Here is an 18,401-nt window from a genome sequence, read left to right on the forward strand (position 1 = left end):
ATATTCTTCAAACATGCTAGACGCGCACTAAGAACGGATTTTGATATATTTTGCCTCTAAGGGTTTCAAAGGATGAAAAAGGATCCTATTTAGTAAGGTTATGAACATGGTAAGGTGAATGCTATATGGAACTGAGATAATTATTGACACATGATATTCTAACATATGTTGTAATCATTGGAAAACCTTAAAATATAATTTTATCAATCAGCTGATCGAATTTAATTTTCCGTGTAAATCGAAAGAGCAAGCTTGCCACGTGTTTGTTCCATTGTTGTATGCTTGGCCAGTTCGGTTTGCGCCTTATATCAGCTGTATATGGAGTCTCATACATTCCGATTAGAACAGAGCACAGATTTTTTCTTTGGTTAGGAGTTTGTTGATAATTCTTTTTTCAAATTCAAATTCTATTGCAAACAAAAATCACATTGAAAAATTTCTTAATAGACAACAAGATTACAAAAACGAGATGTCAAACATAAACCTACATTTATTTGTAGCACGGCCAGAAAAAGACAAACCTGAGTACTAGCCGTGAGTTCATTCAATATGAATTTTTTTTTTTTGTTAATATTTTGTGAACAAAAAGTATGAGTTAATGAGAGATGTGAGTAATTTATTATATTTAATCTAAATGGTTATTCATATTGTAGTAGTCTGGGTCACTTCAATCAAAGTTTTTTCTTTTGTAGCTAATAAATTCCATACATATTGATTGTCCATAATGTATCGAGTGTCCATAATGGAAGTGATTGAACTACTCAAAATTAATGGCTTACTGGTCCTTCATAGAATTTATAGTATTCCTGGTGATTGAGCCTGTCTTTTTTCATCGTTGACTATTAATAATAAAGCTTTATTTACAACTAGCTTACCTGGGAACTTTGTACCACCAAAAAGTCAATGTATCTCATGTCACACTTCAATTTATTTGGTGAATCATGAAATTTATCTGACAATCAATATTTTCATTTACATCTGAATACGAGCTTCCTATGTGCTCAGTCATACAGCATTCTTTATTCCAAAAACATATTATTCTCAATTAATTGGTAGTAATATCTAACAGTAAAGTGTTGAATTAAAAAAAAACTAGATAGGATAAATCAGTGTTTCAAAGATGAATTCAATGTTTTCATAGTTTTTGATTGTTAATAGATGGTCGATGAAATATGCAATGTACGATGAATCACACAGAATTACATATTCTTTCCATCTTCCATTTTAGGATGAATATAAGCTAAGCTGAATTTAAAAAAAAATATTCTGACATTAATGAATGCAATATGAACAACTCTATTCCATGAGGTGAATAATTTTTTTCCAACATTTTCCGGTTACCAAATGTTATAGTGATAGTTCCGGAAGTGATAATTATTTGTATAGGTCTTCTAAGGAACCATTATCTACAGCTGGTACCAATCAACTATACTTCAACTCCAAACTACAGTTGTAATACCAGTAGCCTACACAATTTATCATAGGGTGACGTGTTTATTACAGCTGGTAACTTTAGATGCTAAATCATATTATCTCAATATAATCTTGAATCATGATCATCTTTCCGTTTTTCGGTGGCCGCTAGGCCGATAATTTCGAAAGCATAGGTCTGTAAAATGGATTGGATCAATAAATAATCATTATTAGCCACCCTTTTTAAATTTCTGGTCAGAAACCATCCCCAATATTAACACAACATATTCCCAAAACCCAGGTAGCACACCTACAAGTTTCCAACGTTGAAATTTGGTTGTTGAGGTCGAATAACCGTTAGCGGTTGAATTTTTCAATGTTTTAAATGCAACGTTGTTTTCAACGGTTGCTCTCTCGTTGAAAACACGTTGAAAACGAGCTTCCAATTCCACCACTCACAGCGCTACAGTACACAGTAGTCCTTATACAAAAACGGATCCAGCAACTCTCATCAACGGACGATCGACCAAAGACACCATTTCATGTTTGAATTCTCATCACGTTGATGAAAGCTGTGAACTCTTTTAGAAGTGTCTATCCATTCCACTTTGACTTGGTAAGTTTATTTAATTTATTATTTTTATTTAAAAAAATGAGATCGTTTGGTGATTTATTGTCTAAACTTGAAAACAAATATTGTGTGTTATTCACCCGTGTTTACATTTGAGGTTAGGGTTAGGTATATTCGTTAAATTAGAGGGCTCTAATTTAATATATTAAAAATTAATATAATACAATAAGCTTGGTTTCAAGTATTGTACATGTAGCCTACTACTTAACTTCCAAATAAATTACAATTACTTTGATTCCTGCACAAATATTTTCATTATGCTATTTATGTATTGTTTTTGTCACAGGACTGCTTGTGTTGAGAAATTCAATTGAACTTAATATAATAAAAAATATAAATTTTTGTCAAACATAACCCAATTTAACCTGCAAACAGACTTTCATTTAATTTTCATCTCAGTGCTATGGCACTCATAAATAGTCTTCTATGTAGGCTAACATCAAAGTGATTGCTTTAAACAAGTTCAGTAATTAACTCAGTGATCCAAGAAATTAAAAACGGGTGTCCGGAGTTCAGCTCATAAATATTAACATTTTCCAAATATTGTCATACTATGGTGACGAAATTTAGCTTAAACTTGTTTATTTTAAAATTAAATTTTAAATTAATTTATGCATGTTTACAACCCATATGTCAAGGATATTTTTGACTAATTTCATTGCGATTTTGAACTTTTGGTCTAGGTTTACAAAATTTAGTAGGCCAATAAAAAATGGTTGAAATATCAGCATACAACTGTTTTTTTTCATAAAACTACCTAAGTATGTACCTACAGTAACTATATTAAATTTTACTCATAAATCTGAAAATAGTTATTTGTGCAACTAGTGCGCAAAGTGACAGTTTGCTGCATCGAAAGAAACGTTTACGCCCGAGCCGTAGGCGAGGGCGGAATGGTTTCTTGAGTGCAGCAAACGAACTTTGCGCACGTATTTCACATTAAATTTTTCCCACAGTTACCATTGAATATGAAAAGTGGGTAATTATGGGTAAAATTGCCTGAATAATGTAGTAGTGTTTGAATGGCGGGGAAGCGGCTGTGTGGTGTGTGCTGTGGTGGCACTGTGCTGTCATTGTCCTTGGTTATAATATCTACTTAATAATTAGCGTGTTATGCTTCGTTGCACCTCTGCTCACTATAGCAGCCCACTCACTGTTACCAACTTAATTTTGATTTTGCTGCACTGGTGCTCCATATAACCTACTAACTATTTTGCGTTGTCATGCTGCAAATCTGGAGTACGCAAAGTACTCACTTTGCGCACTAGTGCGGAAAAGTGATTCTTTGCAGCCTGCAATCAGTGCACAAATGGTCACTTTTCAGGGTATCTGTAGGAAAAATAAATTTTTGACCGTTTTTATATAGAGCATTATTTGTTTAATTCTATAGGCCTAATGAAAGAGGAGTATTTCAAGTTAAAATTTGTCTATGCTACAAAATTTGGAAACCCAATATTCTTACTTTATTCTTAGTTCATTTGAATGTTTGAACGAACAGCTGGTGTGACTTTCTCGTCTGACTATTGTATAGTAATGGACTATTTTTATCTAAAAAACAGTCATCACCTCACCTTGTGATTCAAAATATCAATGTGTATAACAAAATATTAGATGTGCACTTGAGAAAAATTTCTGTACTTGTTGTTAAAAGCAATATTCCCTTTTAACCATGCAATATCCGTATCAAATAATAACCCCTATGTGGTGGCAAAATTTCATCTGCCTTCATATTTATAGAATTTCTCATTAAAATTTATATTACCTTATGTTTCAGATTCTATCAAAAAATCTTGTGGGTCGACTGTGGGCATTGAGACCCAAATTGAAGACGCTATTAAGGATTGGCTAAAATATGCGACAGTCAGAGTATTTTCAGGGGAGAAAAAAACATATAATTTTGTCGGTAATTAAAAAGTATTGTGAAATGGAAGTGGAAAGTTATTTTGCAAGTTCCTTTCTATTGAAACACTGTAATAAAATATTTGTTTGTCTATAGCATAAATCACAAACTATCATCATACCTGAAAACTAAAATATAGGCGGGTTTATTAATACGATGCCAATTGGCAAGACAATAATTGTCTTCTGAAATGTACAGCTGGTGTAAAGTATCAATTGATCCTTTTAATTCTAAAACCATCATCTAGGCATGGCTAAATAAAAACTGATTGACAACATCAGCTGACGGTTTAAGAAGACAATTATTGTTTTGCCAATCGGCATAGTTTAAACCTGGCATAAATGTCAAGTAAAAATTTAGATGATCTATATTATTTGCTAGAAAGAATTGAGCTATTTTTGCTCACCACAGATGAAATTATCATACTAACAATTCAAGATTTTTAAACAACTGCTGAATTCTTGAAATAATAGTTTTAAGTTATGTTTCTTACAGACATAAAATGTTTTTGAGCTTGGCAGAGTATATTAAATTACCATGGTAATAATTTGGTTGTAACCATCTCAGTTTTTTAAACAAACTTTCATCATACTAATTTTTGTGGATCAAAATTGAAGTAATATGGAAATAGAAAGAAAAATAAAAATCTCAGTACTGTAAGCAAGATCTGCCTTCACCGAGTATGTAAGGGTGGGAAAATGAAAAACAAGAAAAGATCGTACTGGTTTTTGATATTTAAAACAAACAATAAATTATTTATTACAAAATTAGAATTATAATTAGAAATTACGAAATAATAATAAACAGATGAATTTTTCAAGGGCTACTCGCTCTGCTGCTAGTGAAGATTCATTTGTTGTGGTTATGAAAAATTTAAAACAATGACTCAGTAGTCACCTACCTTTATGAAAATGGCTTCCCAAATTTGGCATCCACTGGTTGAAACGCGACGTTAATTATTAATTAAAAATAAAAAAAAACTGATCCAATGAAGTGGGTTCAGATCCCTTCCTATTCAATAATACAATTCTCTTTAAACTGCCCGAACTGTGACAGGAAAACTGTATTATAAAACAAGAACAAAATCTATCCCCTTCACCAGAACAGCCGGACTTTACTCACAGTCCTAACGAACGAGCTCACACACCACAAAAAAGTAAAATTTTGGGTATTAATATATAACTCAGTCAATGCCAAACATGAAGCCATTTCAAATACATATTTTTATCAGTCGCACAAGCGAGCACGTTTGTTATCAAAAACAAAAGATAAGCTACAATAATTTTGATAACAAATGAAATAAACAATCTTTCTGTCGATGACACAAATTGTTCAAAGACAAAAACACTGTTCACTAAACTTTCCTAAATTAAAACTCTAAAATCCTGATCAATATGAGATAAATATATGATTCATATATATGTCCCATATGACCAGGTGACAGTACCCTTTTTGAATCATTTAAATAATGATTTATAATAGTGATTAAATAATTCAAAAAGGGTACTGAGATTTTTATTTTTTTTCTATTTCTATAAAAAGTAGCCGTATACAGAAAAGAGATGAAGTAATATGGTTTTTATTGTGTGTTTTCAATGTCACCTTACCAAATGTACCGCATTGCACAGTAATATTTCTGTTACATGAAATCATATGTAAATAAATGGAAATATGATTTCGTATTTTCATCTCTTTTCAAATAATTTTAAAAATATTACCATGTAATTGATAAGGTACCGGTTCAAAAGTATGGCTAATTCAACGTCTATTTATAGTTAAAAATAATGGTTGTCGAGACGTGCTTTCAACGTCTACCTATTTATAGTTGAAAATAATGGTTGTCACGACGTGCTTTCAACGTCTATTTATAGTTGAAAATAATGGTTGTTACAATGTTTTTTCAACTATTATTCAACGTTGAAAATAATGTGGAAACGGCGGACATTTTTTCGTGTTTTCAACGTCTTTCCAACGTTAAGGTATTATGTGTTTCTAACGTTATTTCAACGTTTCTGTGCTACCTGGGAAAGTTTCATGCCGTTATGTCAAATATTTTTCAAGTCATAGGGAACAAACACACAAACAGACATTCATTTATATATATATATATATATATATATATATAATTTTCAATTCTTCAAAATTTCATTACGTCAAGTTATCAGATTATCAAGTTTGAAAATAGATCCTTGCGAAGCACGGGTTCCTGCTACTCACCCATAAAACTATAATGAATGTAGGCGTAGACCTATGTTGAAGCAAACTAATTGAAGTCAATGATGAACTCTAAATGTACATTTCTTAAAAATAGACTCAAGTCCATTATCTTGCAGAAAGTCATGCTTTGCATTCAGAATAACATTCAATGTGAATAAAATTCTTAATAAATTTTATTATGAGTGAGAAAAAAAAAATATATATATCTATGGAAGATAGAAGATTTCATTCGGCTCAAACAAAAGCCTCTCTAAATGGAGGTAAAATGATAAGGTTGACAACTTTCAGTTTTGTTGTTTTAACTTTTTTTTTCAAATCACTTTCAACTTTCGTTCATGTAGTACCTACTATTGTGTTTGAGTCACTTCTGGCGCTATCATAGTTTCACAACTATTCTGTTCCACACTCCTATCTCTTGCAGTCGTTAACCATATCTATAATAAAATAAAGAGTTGGCTTATAGGCTACACGTACGGGATAGGAAAGTTATGTTTGACGCATCATCACGTCTGAACTACTGGACTTATTAACTTGAAATTTTGCATATAGGCTAGATTCTTAATTAACCAAGGATGGTTATAGGCCTATTTTCAATTCTTCAAAATTTCATTACGTCAAGTTATCAGACTTATCAAGTTTGAAAATAGATCCTTGCGAAGCACGGGTTCCTGCTTGTCACCCATAAAACTATAATGAATGTAGGCGTAGACCTATTGTATATAAGTTAAAGCAAACTAATTGAAGTCAATGATGAACTCTAAATAAACATTTCTTAACAATAATAGACTCAAGTCCATTATCTTGCAGAAAGTCATGCTTTGCATTCAGAATAACATTCAATGTGAATAAAATTCTTAATAAATTTTATTATGAGTGAGAAAAAAATATATACAGAAAATCCCTGTGGAAAGTTTGATTGTATAATATATGAATCAATAACAGTTATACTCCAGATTTATATTCTATAATTTAAACAATATTATCAATAATCAATGATATTGTGATTAATTTATATGATGTTTTAAAGTGACTAGAATTTAGTTCATTCTTCCCTTATTCATAGCAATACGCCTTAGAAATGGACTGAATAGCTGCTTCGGATTTTGAGCTAATTTTTATGTTTTAATTATTATTCATTTGAGGTTCATATCTCTCTCTCTCTCTCTATTCATTGAATCTTTATTATTTGATATCTTATATCTTTACTATTCAATTGGTACTATCAACCATCCATTTTAAATCTTCAATCAAAGCCCTTTAGCCTGCCACAAATCTTCTGTAATTAGTCTCTTCAATATCTCCTGGAATAAAACGTTGATTTTTTAACTTTGTGGAATTGGAAGATTCAAGTTTCGCTCATAGGTTGATGCGAAAAAGCTTCTTTATAATACATTTATCTCATAATTTATACATGACTCATACCTACGTTAATCAGCAAAATCATTAGCTTGAGTGGTAGAGATTGGAAGACTTGAAAATCCTAAATCCACCTGATAAATATAGGATATTTTCATTTTATTCCATAGCTCTCCATTACAATTTTCGGGGGTCGTTGAATTTCGCTTGAAAGATTTTTATTTAGTGTTTACAATATTTCACAATAATCTACTGTTGTGAGAAAAAGTTTATTTCATTGAAGATGAGAATATTTAAACACAGAGATATTTCATCATTCATCATAATATAATTAGATTATTCATTACTCTCTATTTTTTGAAACCATCTCATAATCAGTCAGCCCTCCATCATAGTGGTTTGTTTCGATGGAAAGTTCTTGAAAGTTCTAATACTGTATTAAATTGCTTCTGTTTATCATCAACGATAGATAATTTCTCTATCAAACAGTACGGTACACAAACTCTTATCAGTTCTCAACTTTCCTTGAGTTGTATTCTCGCAATGAGTATTATTACATATTTGAGAATAGCAGTTTTGAAATTGGTGTAGGAAGTTGAAGATGTTGGAAAACGAAGTGATAGGTTTAATACAAGCAATTCATTTTTACAGTGATGGCAGTGACTTCGATGATGACACAGGTGATGATTCAAAGTCTGTTCGAACTGATGACAACAAGAAGTAAGTTTCTTACAATATGCATCTATTAAATTAATTTATCTATTGAATATAATGATCTTCCACTTGACAACAGTAGGCTACTATTACCAAAAAGCTATTGCGACAGCATTTTTTGAACAAGCAAAATAATTTAACTGTAAAGCCAGTTACAAACACATCGATTTTTTAACATTCAATATTCTTCGCCTTCCTTATAAACTCTATTAGATTAAACAGATGATAGATAATGTCAAACTCCCAGATAAGCCCTGCACACACACATCGATTTTTGTTTATACTATATTTTGCCGTCCTCATTAGATTAAACAGATTATGTTTGTCAAGTTCGTTTATTCTGATAGAATTCCTGAGGACGGCAAAAAATCGTACGTCCAAAAATCGATGTGTTTGTAACTGGCTCAAAAGTGTGATGAAGACCCATAGACTACTGATATAATATTATTTTTATGTATATATATAGTACTTAACAGAAAACACTTTAAAGTTTTATAATATAAATATAAACAGGATACATATCACACGGATAGATTAAAAACACTTCCCCCTTTGTTGGAAGCTTGATTGACAAAGGGGGCCCAGCCCAGCCCCCGAAAATTCTCGTTTAAATGTAAGTTTTTAAGTGTTTTTAATCTATCCGTGTCATGTGTATCCTCTTAATATATATATATATATATATATTATATATATATATATATATATATATATAATATATATATATATATATATAAACTCTGTATGTTTTTTCGAACATATAACAATATCAATGGCAATGCTTCTTGTTCGAAAAAACATACAGAGTGGGTGAAAAGTCCGAGAACGGCTTTATTAATATCTCATACACAAAGATAATTTGACTGTGGGTGTGATTGGGGATCCTACACAAATTGAAAAAATCTGGTATAGCGCACTCACACAACTTTTCTTGCCGTTATGAAAATTCATCAACTGACGCTAGTGTTCCCGCGCATCCCAAGTCCACTATTCAAAGATCTGAGCCAGCTGGTGACAGGACAATAACTTTTCAATTTTAGATGAAAATAATACTGGATATTAATTGTGGAGATTTTCATGCTCAATCTTTTCCACTCTAAATTTTTCGTTTAAATTATATTTGACACCTGATAATTGGAAATCTAAAATCAAACTTTGCATAGATGGGGTGGAGAACCTGAAATTTTTACACATATGGGACTTGTGGCAGTTGATATAGCTTATCAATGACTATTTTAGGTATACATTTGATCGAAATCTTTGGAGCCATTTTCGAGAAATCGCGAAAAACCCTGTTTTTGACAACATTTTCGCTATTTAGCCGCCATCTTTAATTGCATTTGATCGAAATTGTTTGTGTGGGATCCTTATTCAAAATTTCAAGTCATTCCCTTGATTGGGAGATGAGATATCGTGTACACAGACGCACATACAGTCACAAACACACACACACACACACACACACACACACACACACACACACACACACACACACACACACACACACACACACACACACACACACACACACACACACACACACACACAGATTTTTGTTTGTACAATTTTTCAGATTGAATATTCATCAACATCCATACAATAATTGAATCCTTGACATTACCGGTATATTCTGATAGACAAGCATCTATTCAAGCATCTAATTATTCAGGTGGCAGCAGATAATCCTTTTAATAAGTACTAACAACCACTAGAACTAGTATTCAACCCATTCTTTTTAATACTGTATGTAAAAATAAAACTCTATTTCCACTTGCACTTGTTCAAATCAAATCAAATTTATCGCCAAATTCATATAAATAATTCACAAAACATGGAAAACAAAATTCAGTTTCATACATTAGAAATTTACTAACAAAAATACAAAAGCTTTCATTGAAACTAAATAATAATAGAATATATATAGTATTGGCGTTGCAAGCAAAACAAAGTTTGTGCGCTAGCAATGAGCATTCAGTAAGCACTCCAATTTTTGAGAAAACTAGAAGAAAAGTTACTGTAGAAACAAAAAAATCCAGCAAACACTTCAAACAAAAAATTAGCATACACTATCAAAAAAGAGAAAGAAAAAACTTGATAGTAGAGTAGTTCATAGTATAAACATGAGCATAAACAAAATATAATTTGTTTAACAAATATTCATTTTGATATAATTATCAAGAGTTTGAAATTAGTGCAGGATAACATTATATAAATTAGGTTCAGTTTGAGAGACAACTTTCAATTGTAAAGGGGGAAATAATTAATTTGAATCAGTGCAGGATAAAATTATATAAATTGAATTTAGTTTGATAGACAACTTTCAGATAGTAAAGGGGGAAATAATTTGAATAAATCATGATAATAAAGAATTGATGAATGCCTAGAGTTGAAATATTTTGACTACAACATTTTCGGTCTTGATCCAGTTCTCAATTTTTGTTTTAAGTGCTTTAGAGGGTTTTATTTTTATAGAATGTACAGGAATAATATTTATTAGTTTATTTACTATGTAGTTGAATTGTCTTCTGCATATATAGTTAAGTCAGTTTGTAAGAATATAATTTGGGTATTCCCCAAAATCTTTTACTGAAAAGAAATTGATAGGTCTCAGAGCAAGAAGCTGGAAATGGTTATCACCAGTTACAGTGTCAACAGTCTAGATTAGATAATAACAGCTCTCAAGGCTATGATTATGAACAGCCAAATAAAAGCATTGTTGCAATTTATTTAATAATATAATAAATATAATATTTGAGGTTAGGTTCTTTGAAGTTAACTAGTCGGCAACCTCAGTAATCGGTCGAGCGGTCGAGCCGTATATTGTGAGAGTTAGCCAGACACCTTGTGGCTAATTATTTGCGTATAAATAGCATTTGCTTAGACTAGGATCAGAGGGTTTAGTAAGCAAGCATGTCAAATGAATGTAAACAAAAAAGTAATTAAGAAAACACAAAAATATTTATTATATCAGACGAGCATGAACAAAATATAAAAAAAATAAAAAAACAAAACAAAAAGATGAAGGAAATGGGATGTAACTTTATTCAGTGCAATAATACATGATAAAGTTTTGGGATGTACTAATCAAAATGCAGTAGGTGACTGGCGCTGAAAGCGAATTAATTTAAAATGTACACATGTCATTTATAAAAATCATAAAAATTTGTAATCTTTATAAAACATATAGATTTATGTAACCAATGTAAAATAAGAGTTCAAGACTAAAATATTCACTCAATGGATAGTAATATGATAGTTTTGTATGGACTATTTGACAGTACTTTACTAAATTACCTCATAGCGGAGTATTTAAAATCCACCAATGAGAGTGGATATTTGAATTTTATGTAAATTGAAAAGATGGAAGTATGGTTGTGATAGAATAGGGGAAGATTCATACCCACTTGCTTGCCAGAGGTCACCAGGGACACCCACCAATTTTGAGAGCACAAGACTGGATCCCTTTTCAAATAATTTTGCTTTAAAAGTTAAAGTTTGTTTGAGTATTGAAAATAAATTTCTTAAGACTCAGTGAGGTCGTAGTATGACATGAGTCATTAAATTTAAATATTCCCATTGGAGAAGATGACAGCAGCCCACCAGAAAAGGTCTAGGACATCGAAACGAATCCAGATTGCCATCATAATTTAAGAAAAATCAACATATGAGTTCATTTGAAAAATTATTAAGAAGGGCCCACAGTGCTACAAGTAAATCACAATCAATAATGATAGCTTGTCAGAGGGTTATTTTAATATTAAAATCAATATTGAAATTTGCACAAAAATTTAAAACCTAAAGGGAATATTATTAAGAACAATTCATGAGATTCAAATATTCAAGTATGCACAGATGAAATATTTATTAATTTTTGATATATTATATTATATGCTCACTTAACTATCTTTTTTATCAGTAATTTATAAAGATTTTCATGAAGCTCATGTTCATAAGATAAATTGATTTATCTGGATTCCACCAGAGGCCGAACCCAAGCCCTGAGATATTTTTTAATTTTTTTTTTCATATTTATTGGAAATAACATTTATAAATTTTATTCATCAAGCAATAGCGAGTTGACAACTGAGCTATATAAATTGAAAGAATGTATGCTGATTGAAGAAGCATATGATTTATTAATTAATGCAAATAAGCAAAGTAAAATCTTTAGTGAGCTATGATATTTTTTAATATATATATATATATATATATATATATATATATATATATTCTCATATTATGTTTATAATTGTTCCTCTATTTTCTATTATTGCTCGTCGATATTTTCATGTAATTATATATTTTTATGTGTTGAATGGTGTACCCTCTATTTATGACCCAATCTTTATGTATGACCAATCTTGTTATAGTCTATTTTTACTTTCCTTGCCCTATTACCATAGGTAAGGAAAGTATTGCTTTCCAAAAAAAATTAAGGTACCCCAATTTCTAAATTTCTATACGTTTCAAGGTCCCCTGAGTCCAAAAAAGTGGTTTTTGGGTATTGGTCTGTATGTGTGTGTGTGTGTGTGTGTGTGTGTGTGTGTGTGTGTGTGTGTGTGTGTGTGTGTGTGTGTGTGTGTGTGTGTGTGTGTGTGTGTGTGTGTGTGTGTGTGTGTGTGTTGTGTGTGTGTGTGTGTGTGTGTGTGTTGTGTGTGTGTGTGTGTGTGTGTGTGTGTGTGTGTGTGTGTGTGTTGTGTGTGTGTGTGTGTGTGTGTGTGTGTGTGTGTGTGTGTGTGTGTGTGTGTGTGTGTGTGTGTGTGTGTGTGTTGTGTGTGTGTGTGTGTGTGTGTGTGTGTGTGTGTGTGTGTGTGTGTGTGTGTGTGTGTGTGTGTGTGTGTGTGTGTGTGTGTGTGTGTGTGTGTGTGTGTGTGTGTGTGTATTAGTTTACATGTCGGTCCCGGCTGAAGTATGACAGTCGTGAGGCCCATTGATGGCTCAAATTATATATTCAGGCGGTGGAACCTTCCCGCAAGGGACTCCCCACCAACAAAAGCCATACGAATTCACTTTTACTAGTGTATGTGCATCTGTGTACACGATATCTCATCACCCAATTAACGTAATGACTTGAAATTTGGAACTTAAGGTCCTTAAACTATAAGGATCCGACACAAACAATTTGATCAAATGCAATTCAAGATGAAGGCTAGAATGGCGAAAATGTTGTCAAAAACAGGGTTTTTCGCGATTCTCTCGAAAACGGCTCCAACGATTTTGATTAAATTTATACCTAAAATAATCATTGATAAGCTCTATCAACTGCCACAAGTCTCATATCTGTAAAAATTTCAGGAACTCTGCCCTATCTATGCAAAGTTTGATTTTAGATTCCCAATTATCAGGCTTCAGATACAATTAAAACAAAAAATTTCGAGTGAAAAAGATTGAACATGAAAATCTCTACAATTAATGTTCAGCAACATTTTCACCTGAAATTCAAAATAAGCTCGAAATTCGAGAAAATGTGATTATCCAATTGCAAACTGTTGGCAACTGTGATTCTATTAAATCATTCACTATGAAGAGATAGCAGACCTCGTATGTCTCCAGCGTTATTGTCCTGCCACCAGCTGGCTCAGATCTTTGTTCAAAAGTAGACTTGAAATGTGCATGATCACTAGCGTTAGGTGATTGATCAATTTTCATAATGGGAAGGAAAGTTGTGTGAGTGCGCCACACCAGATTTTATTACCAGTATTGACATATTATTTAAATATTATCAACCAACTATATTCTTCACTGAATAAGTTGGATAAATCGGCGATATACAGCATTGATTATTAAATCTTTGGAAATATTACGTTCTCAAGATTTACTTAAATTATTCGGAACCATTGCATCCAATTTGGAAGAACTCAAGGGACATAGTATTAAGCTGCAGCAGCAATATAAATTAATAGAATTTATAAGGTATTCTGATAGAGTATCGCCTTTGATTCCACTCGGTATCATCTTACACTGCTGACCCCCTTGTCAGATGGTGGCGAGTACGTGGCATTGGTGACGATACCATATTGTCTAGTACAAAAATCAGAGCCCTTATATCTATCTACTTCTCCTGCATCTATAATTGCGGAGTCAACCAAATCAGCTATGAGAACTGTAAATTGCTAAAGCAGCCGACGTTTGCAGTCATCGAAAGCAGAGAATTATTTGAGCTCCTAGAAGAGCTGGTAAGAAACTGGTGGTATTTTTCTTCCAGGAGTCACAAAAATATTAAATTTATTCAAAAATCTTTGCTCTACCGACTGCGGCCAAGCAAGGCACATGCGACGCCAAATATAATGTCACATAAACATGTTGCATCCAACAGTGGGGCTGGTGATGAGAACAGAGCTCATAAAATTGCATTATTGAGTATAAATCAAGGCTGTATGTCACTGATAGTTGTAGAACAAGTCAATATAGATTGGGATTTGTCATGAATGAACGATGGGCAATGGAAAGCTATTTGTGACTGCAAGCAAAGAATATATTTTAAATAGGTGTTTTTTATGTGCAAGAAGGTTACCTTGTTATTTTTATCATTTGAAATAATATTTTGGGATATTTTATGGGCCCTAATTGCTGAATTTTATCATTCCATTCACAAGTTAAGTCAAGTATAAGCCACTTTAAAAATAATATATTGGCTATAATCAGCAATAAGTTAATTTGATTTTGCCATTTGATCGTTTTATATAACATTGTTTTTAAAAGAAGTCCGTATAGTTACAAATAGTTACTACGTATAGTTACAGACATATTGGGCATGTAGCAGATCTAGGGAGAAACTAAAATATAATAAGCTTTAAATTACATAGCTATTAATTGAGTCATGAGGCGTACCTGTTCGTTTGTGCATTTATCCATGTTTTGAAAACTTTTATCACTGTCACCATATTATTCACTCACTTATACACATGTAAATTCTATCTTGTGGACCAATATAGAGGCCTTGTTAGCCAAACTTTCCACTTTCTTGAAATTTTGACAATCATTATCATTTTAAAATGAGTCTTTCTTCATCGGCGCAAGTTGATGTAGCAGACACACTGCCGACGGTGGAGGTAGCGGTAGTCAACGCTGAGGGGGGCGCAATGGAGTCCACTGCCCAGATATCTCCAGTCACCGCCATGAATCCTGGAAACAGTGATAAATTATCAAATATCTCCCAAGAATCAATAAGGAGGATTATGTTGGAGGGGGTTCTCAATTCATTCTCTACCATTTTAGGAAAAGCAATGGCTGGAGTAATGAAGGATGTAAAGGCAGAAATGAAGGAAGTGCAGGAATCATTGGAGGATACGTCGGTAAGGATGAATATGGATATGAAAGGGGTTATACAGGTGGCAGAACTGAAAGTAGATGAATTATACAACAAAGTAGAAAATTATAGGGAAGAGCTTAAGACTACTTTAGATTTAAAGTTGGGTGCACAAGCCGGTACTAACAAAAACTTGGAAGCAAGGGTAGATACGGTCACATGTAAACTCAATGAACGTATAGACAACTTAAACGTACAAAGAGATACACAGATGCAAGAATTAGAAATCAAAGTTAAAGCCGATTTTCAAAAAGATATTCAAGAGCAAGTAGCAATTAAAACTCAGAACATAACTTCCACTGTAAGCAAAAACTCTAGTATCATTGAATCAATTAATAGTAAACAAAACAGTATGTACTAACTCCAAATTCCAGAAAAAGTTGGTGACTAGGGTATTGTCTGGGCACTCCCAAGGCTGCCTTGAGAATACCCTTTTGATTAACATTCAATTTTTTAAAATGTGCATTGAAAGCGCCACCCCACACCCTAATTTCATACTGGAAGACTAACTGAGCATATGCTAGGTATACCATTCTTCTTAGTCCTTTGTCTTTGAGTAAGCTCAAATTATAAAATTTGTGGATCATAAATTTCATTCTGCTACACTTACTATTTATATGCTCATTCCATCTTAAATGAGGGCCCAGAGTGACACCTCAATGCTTTGTTTTGGTCACGCTTTCTAAAACGGGACAAGAGCAAGCCGGTTGATTACGATTGCTACCGTTCATGCCATACTGTTACTTAAAACATACATGTTTACTCTTACTGCAATTAATTGAAGTCTGATATCATCGGGTTGAGTATGGTACTTTAGTTTGGTGAAAAAGTCATATAAACGCTCTTCGAGTAATTCAGTGTCAACGCATTTCTAACAAGCCACACTCTCACACCAGAGAGTCCGATGTTGGTTAAGGATTTCACGTTGTCCCATGAAGTCCCTGTAGAAAACAATGCAGTATCATCAGCATACGACAAAACTCTACATCCCTTGATAGGAAGACTTAATAGATCATTTATATAAACTAAAAATAAAATTGGAGAAAGAACTGTACCCTGGGGTAAGCCGAATTCTGTTAAAGGAATTCACCTTGTTAGGAAGCATTTGTTGACTGCGATGTGATTGCAGGCAGAACCACAGTGAAATAGAGAAACGACGTCGGGACAAGATGAACACCTACATAACCGAGCTGTCAGCCATGGTGCCCATGTGCTACGCGATGTCTCGCAAGCTGGACAAATTGACAGTTCTGCGCATGGCAGTGCAGCACCTCAAGACCATCCGCGGCGCCGTCCAGTCCTACACCGAGGGCCACTACAAGCCCTCCTTCCTCTCCGACCAAGAGCTCAAGCATCTAATTCTTCAGGTGGCAGCAGATAATCCTTTTAATAAATACTAACAACCACTAGAACTAGTATTCAACCCATTCTGCTCAAGTGTCAAAACAAGTAGGCCTACCTAACATTTTTGACACTTGAGAAAAAATGGATGAATACCCGTAACTAATAAACTTGTCGGTCAATAAAATAATATAAGGTATCAGAATAATAGAACTATGATTCAATTAATATTTTATGCATGTAGGTCTAAAGCCTAGCCCTAGCCTATTAGTCCAGTCTAGAGTCAGAAATGAATCAATAATGCCTGAGATTTATAGCAGTTCCAAAAACTATAGTGACAACTCTCAATCGCATATCGCCCAGCTCCTGCAATCATAACTTTCAATCAACACATATCCTATTATTTCTTCCTTGTTCTATATTCTATTATAATGAAATTTTCCAATTATATCATTCTTTTGTGTTGTGCTGTACAAGAATACATTATATACAGGTTATTCAGTGAAAAGTGAAGATTTCAATAAGTAACTTTCAATTTAGAAATGTATTGCTAATTAAATAGTATATTTCGCACCTAGGGCCGAAAATGAGACTTTTCCGGCTCGAAATCGGTTTTCAATAGAAAAGATTGAGAGCCGGAAAAACATTTTTGCCCATGGTGAGAACGTTATTTTTCGCCACACAGAAAAATATACAATATAAATATGAGAATAATTGTTTATTAGGCACTTCCAAAAGCAAAACAGGAAGGTCATAGCTCTAGCAAATCTGAGGTAATCTGAATATCAGGAAATTGTCCAAGTATTTTTATTTTTTATTCTGATTTGTCTAAATAACCTAAAAGATAATGTTCAATTATGTAAGAGGTTGAGTTTATACTTTTTATTCTTCCAAATGACAATAGGCCTAAGATGATATTATTATAAATGTTTTGATTCTTGAATAATAAACACAAATAATGAAAAGTCTTTTGATCAGCTGTTTTAGCACACTTGAAATTTGGCCAATCTGAATGCGTCAACGTCAACAATGCTTGTTGTCGTTGACTTCAGAAGTTTAGGTTAGAAGTTCTATCCTACTCTGAAAATCGAATTTGAATAGTTTATAATATATATCTTATCTGTATTTTATTCATCCAAATAAATGATAGTATCTTATTACAGAATACTTATTCAATTCTAGAAGCATAAACTGATTCCGTTTCATAAACCATTTTGTAAACACGTTCACATCAAATCAGAATCAGTTGACTTCAAGGTTATTTTACAGCCCTAGGGCCATAAAACTTTTACCGGCCTGGTCAGAAAACAATCATTTTCGGCCTCCATATGACGCACGAAAACCAGCTCATTACATCCAAGTGGGGCGAAAAATATATTATATTTCCTGAAAGATTGGAAATATCCAAATTATCTAATGTCCTAGATTAGTCCATTCCTAAATTTCATTTCCATGAAATTTTATACTTTCACAACTTTAATAAATTCTTTACCTACTGGTATCATTACCCAATTATTATACTG

The 18,401-nt window shown here is 32.8% G+C and overlaps 1 protein-coding gene across 16 annotated transcripts in view; it reads left to right on the top strand.

The window, feature by feature from the left end:
* Positions 1–18,401, top strand: part of LOC111063388 (protein cycle) — a 135,223-nt gene that overhangs the window by 74,390 nt on the left and 42,432 nt on the right. For 9 of the 16 annotated variants that reach the window (XM_039430624.1, XM_039430626.1, XM_039430627.1 and 6 more), the window contains 2 exons: positions 8,169–8,237; positions 16,667–16,907. In XM_039430624.1, coding sequence (XP_039286558.1) covers positions 8,169–8,237; positions 16,667–16,907 — 310 coding nt within the window. The remainder of the gene's footprint in view (positions 1–8,168; positions 8,238–16,666; positions 16,908–18,401) is intronic. The other 7 variants (XM_039430630.1, XM_039430628.1, XM_039430620.1 and 4 more) reach the window with 1 other exon arrangement.

The sequence above is a fragment of the Nilaparvata lugens genome, chromosome 6 (genome assembly GCF_014356525.2).
Source record: "Nilaparvata lugens isolate BPH chromosome 6, ASM1435652v1, whole genome shotgun sequence".
Taxonomy (NCBI): Eukaryota; Metazoa; Arthropoda; class Insecta; order Hemiptera; family Delphacidae; genus Nilaparvata; species Nilaparvata lugens.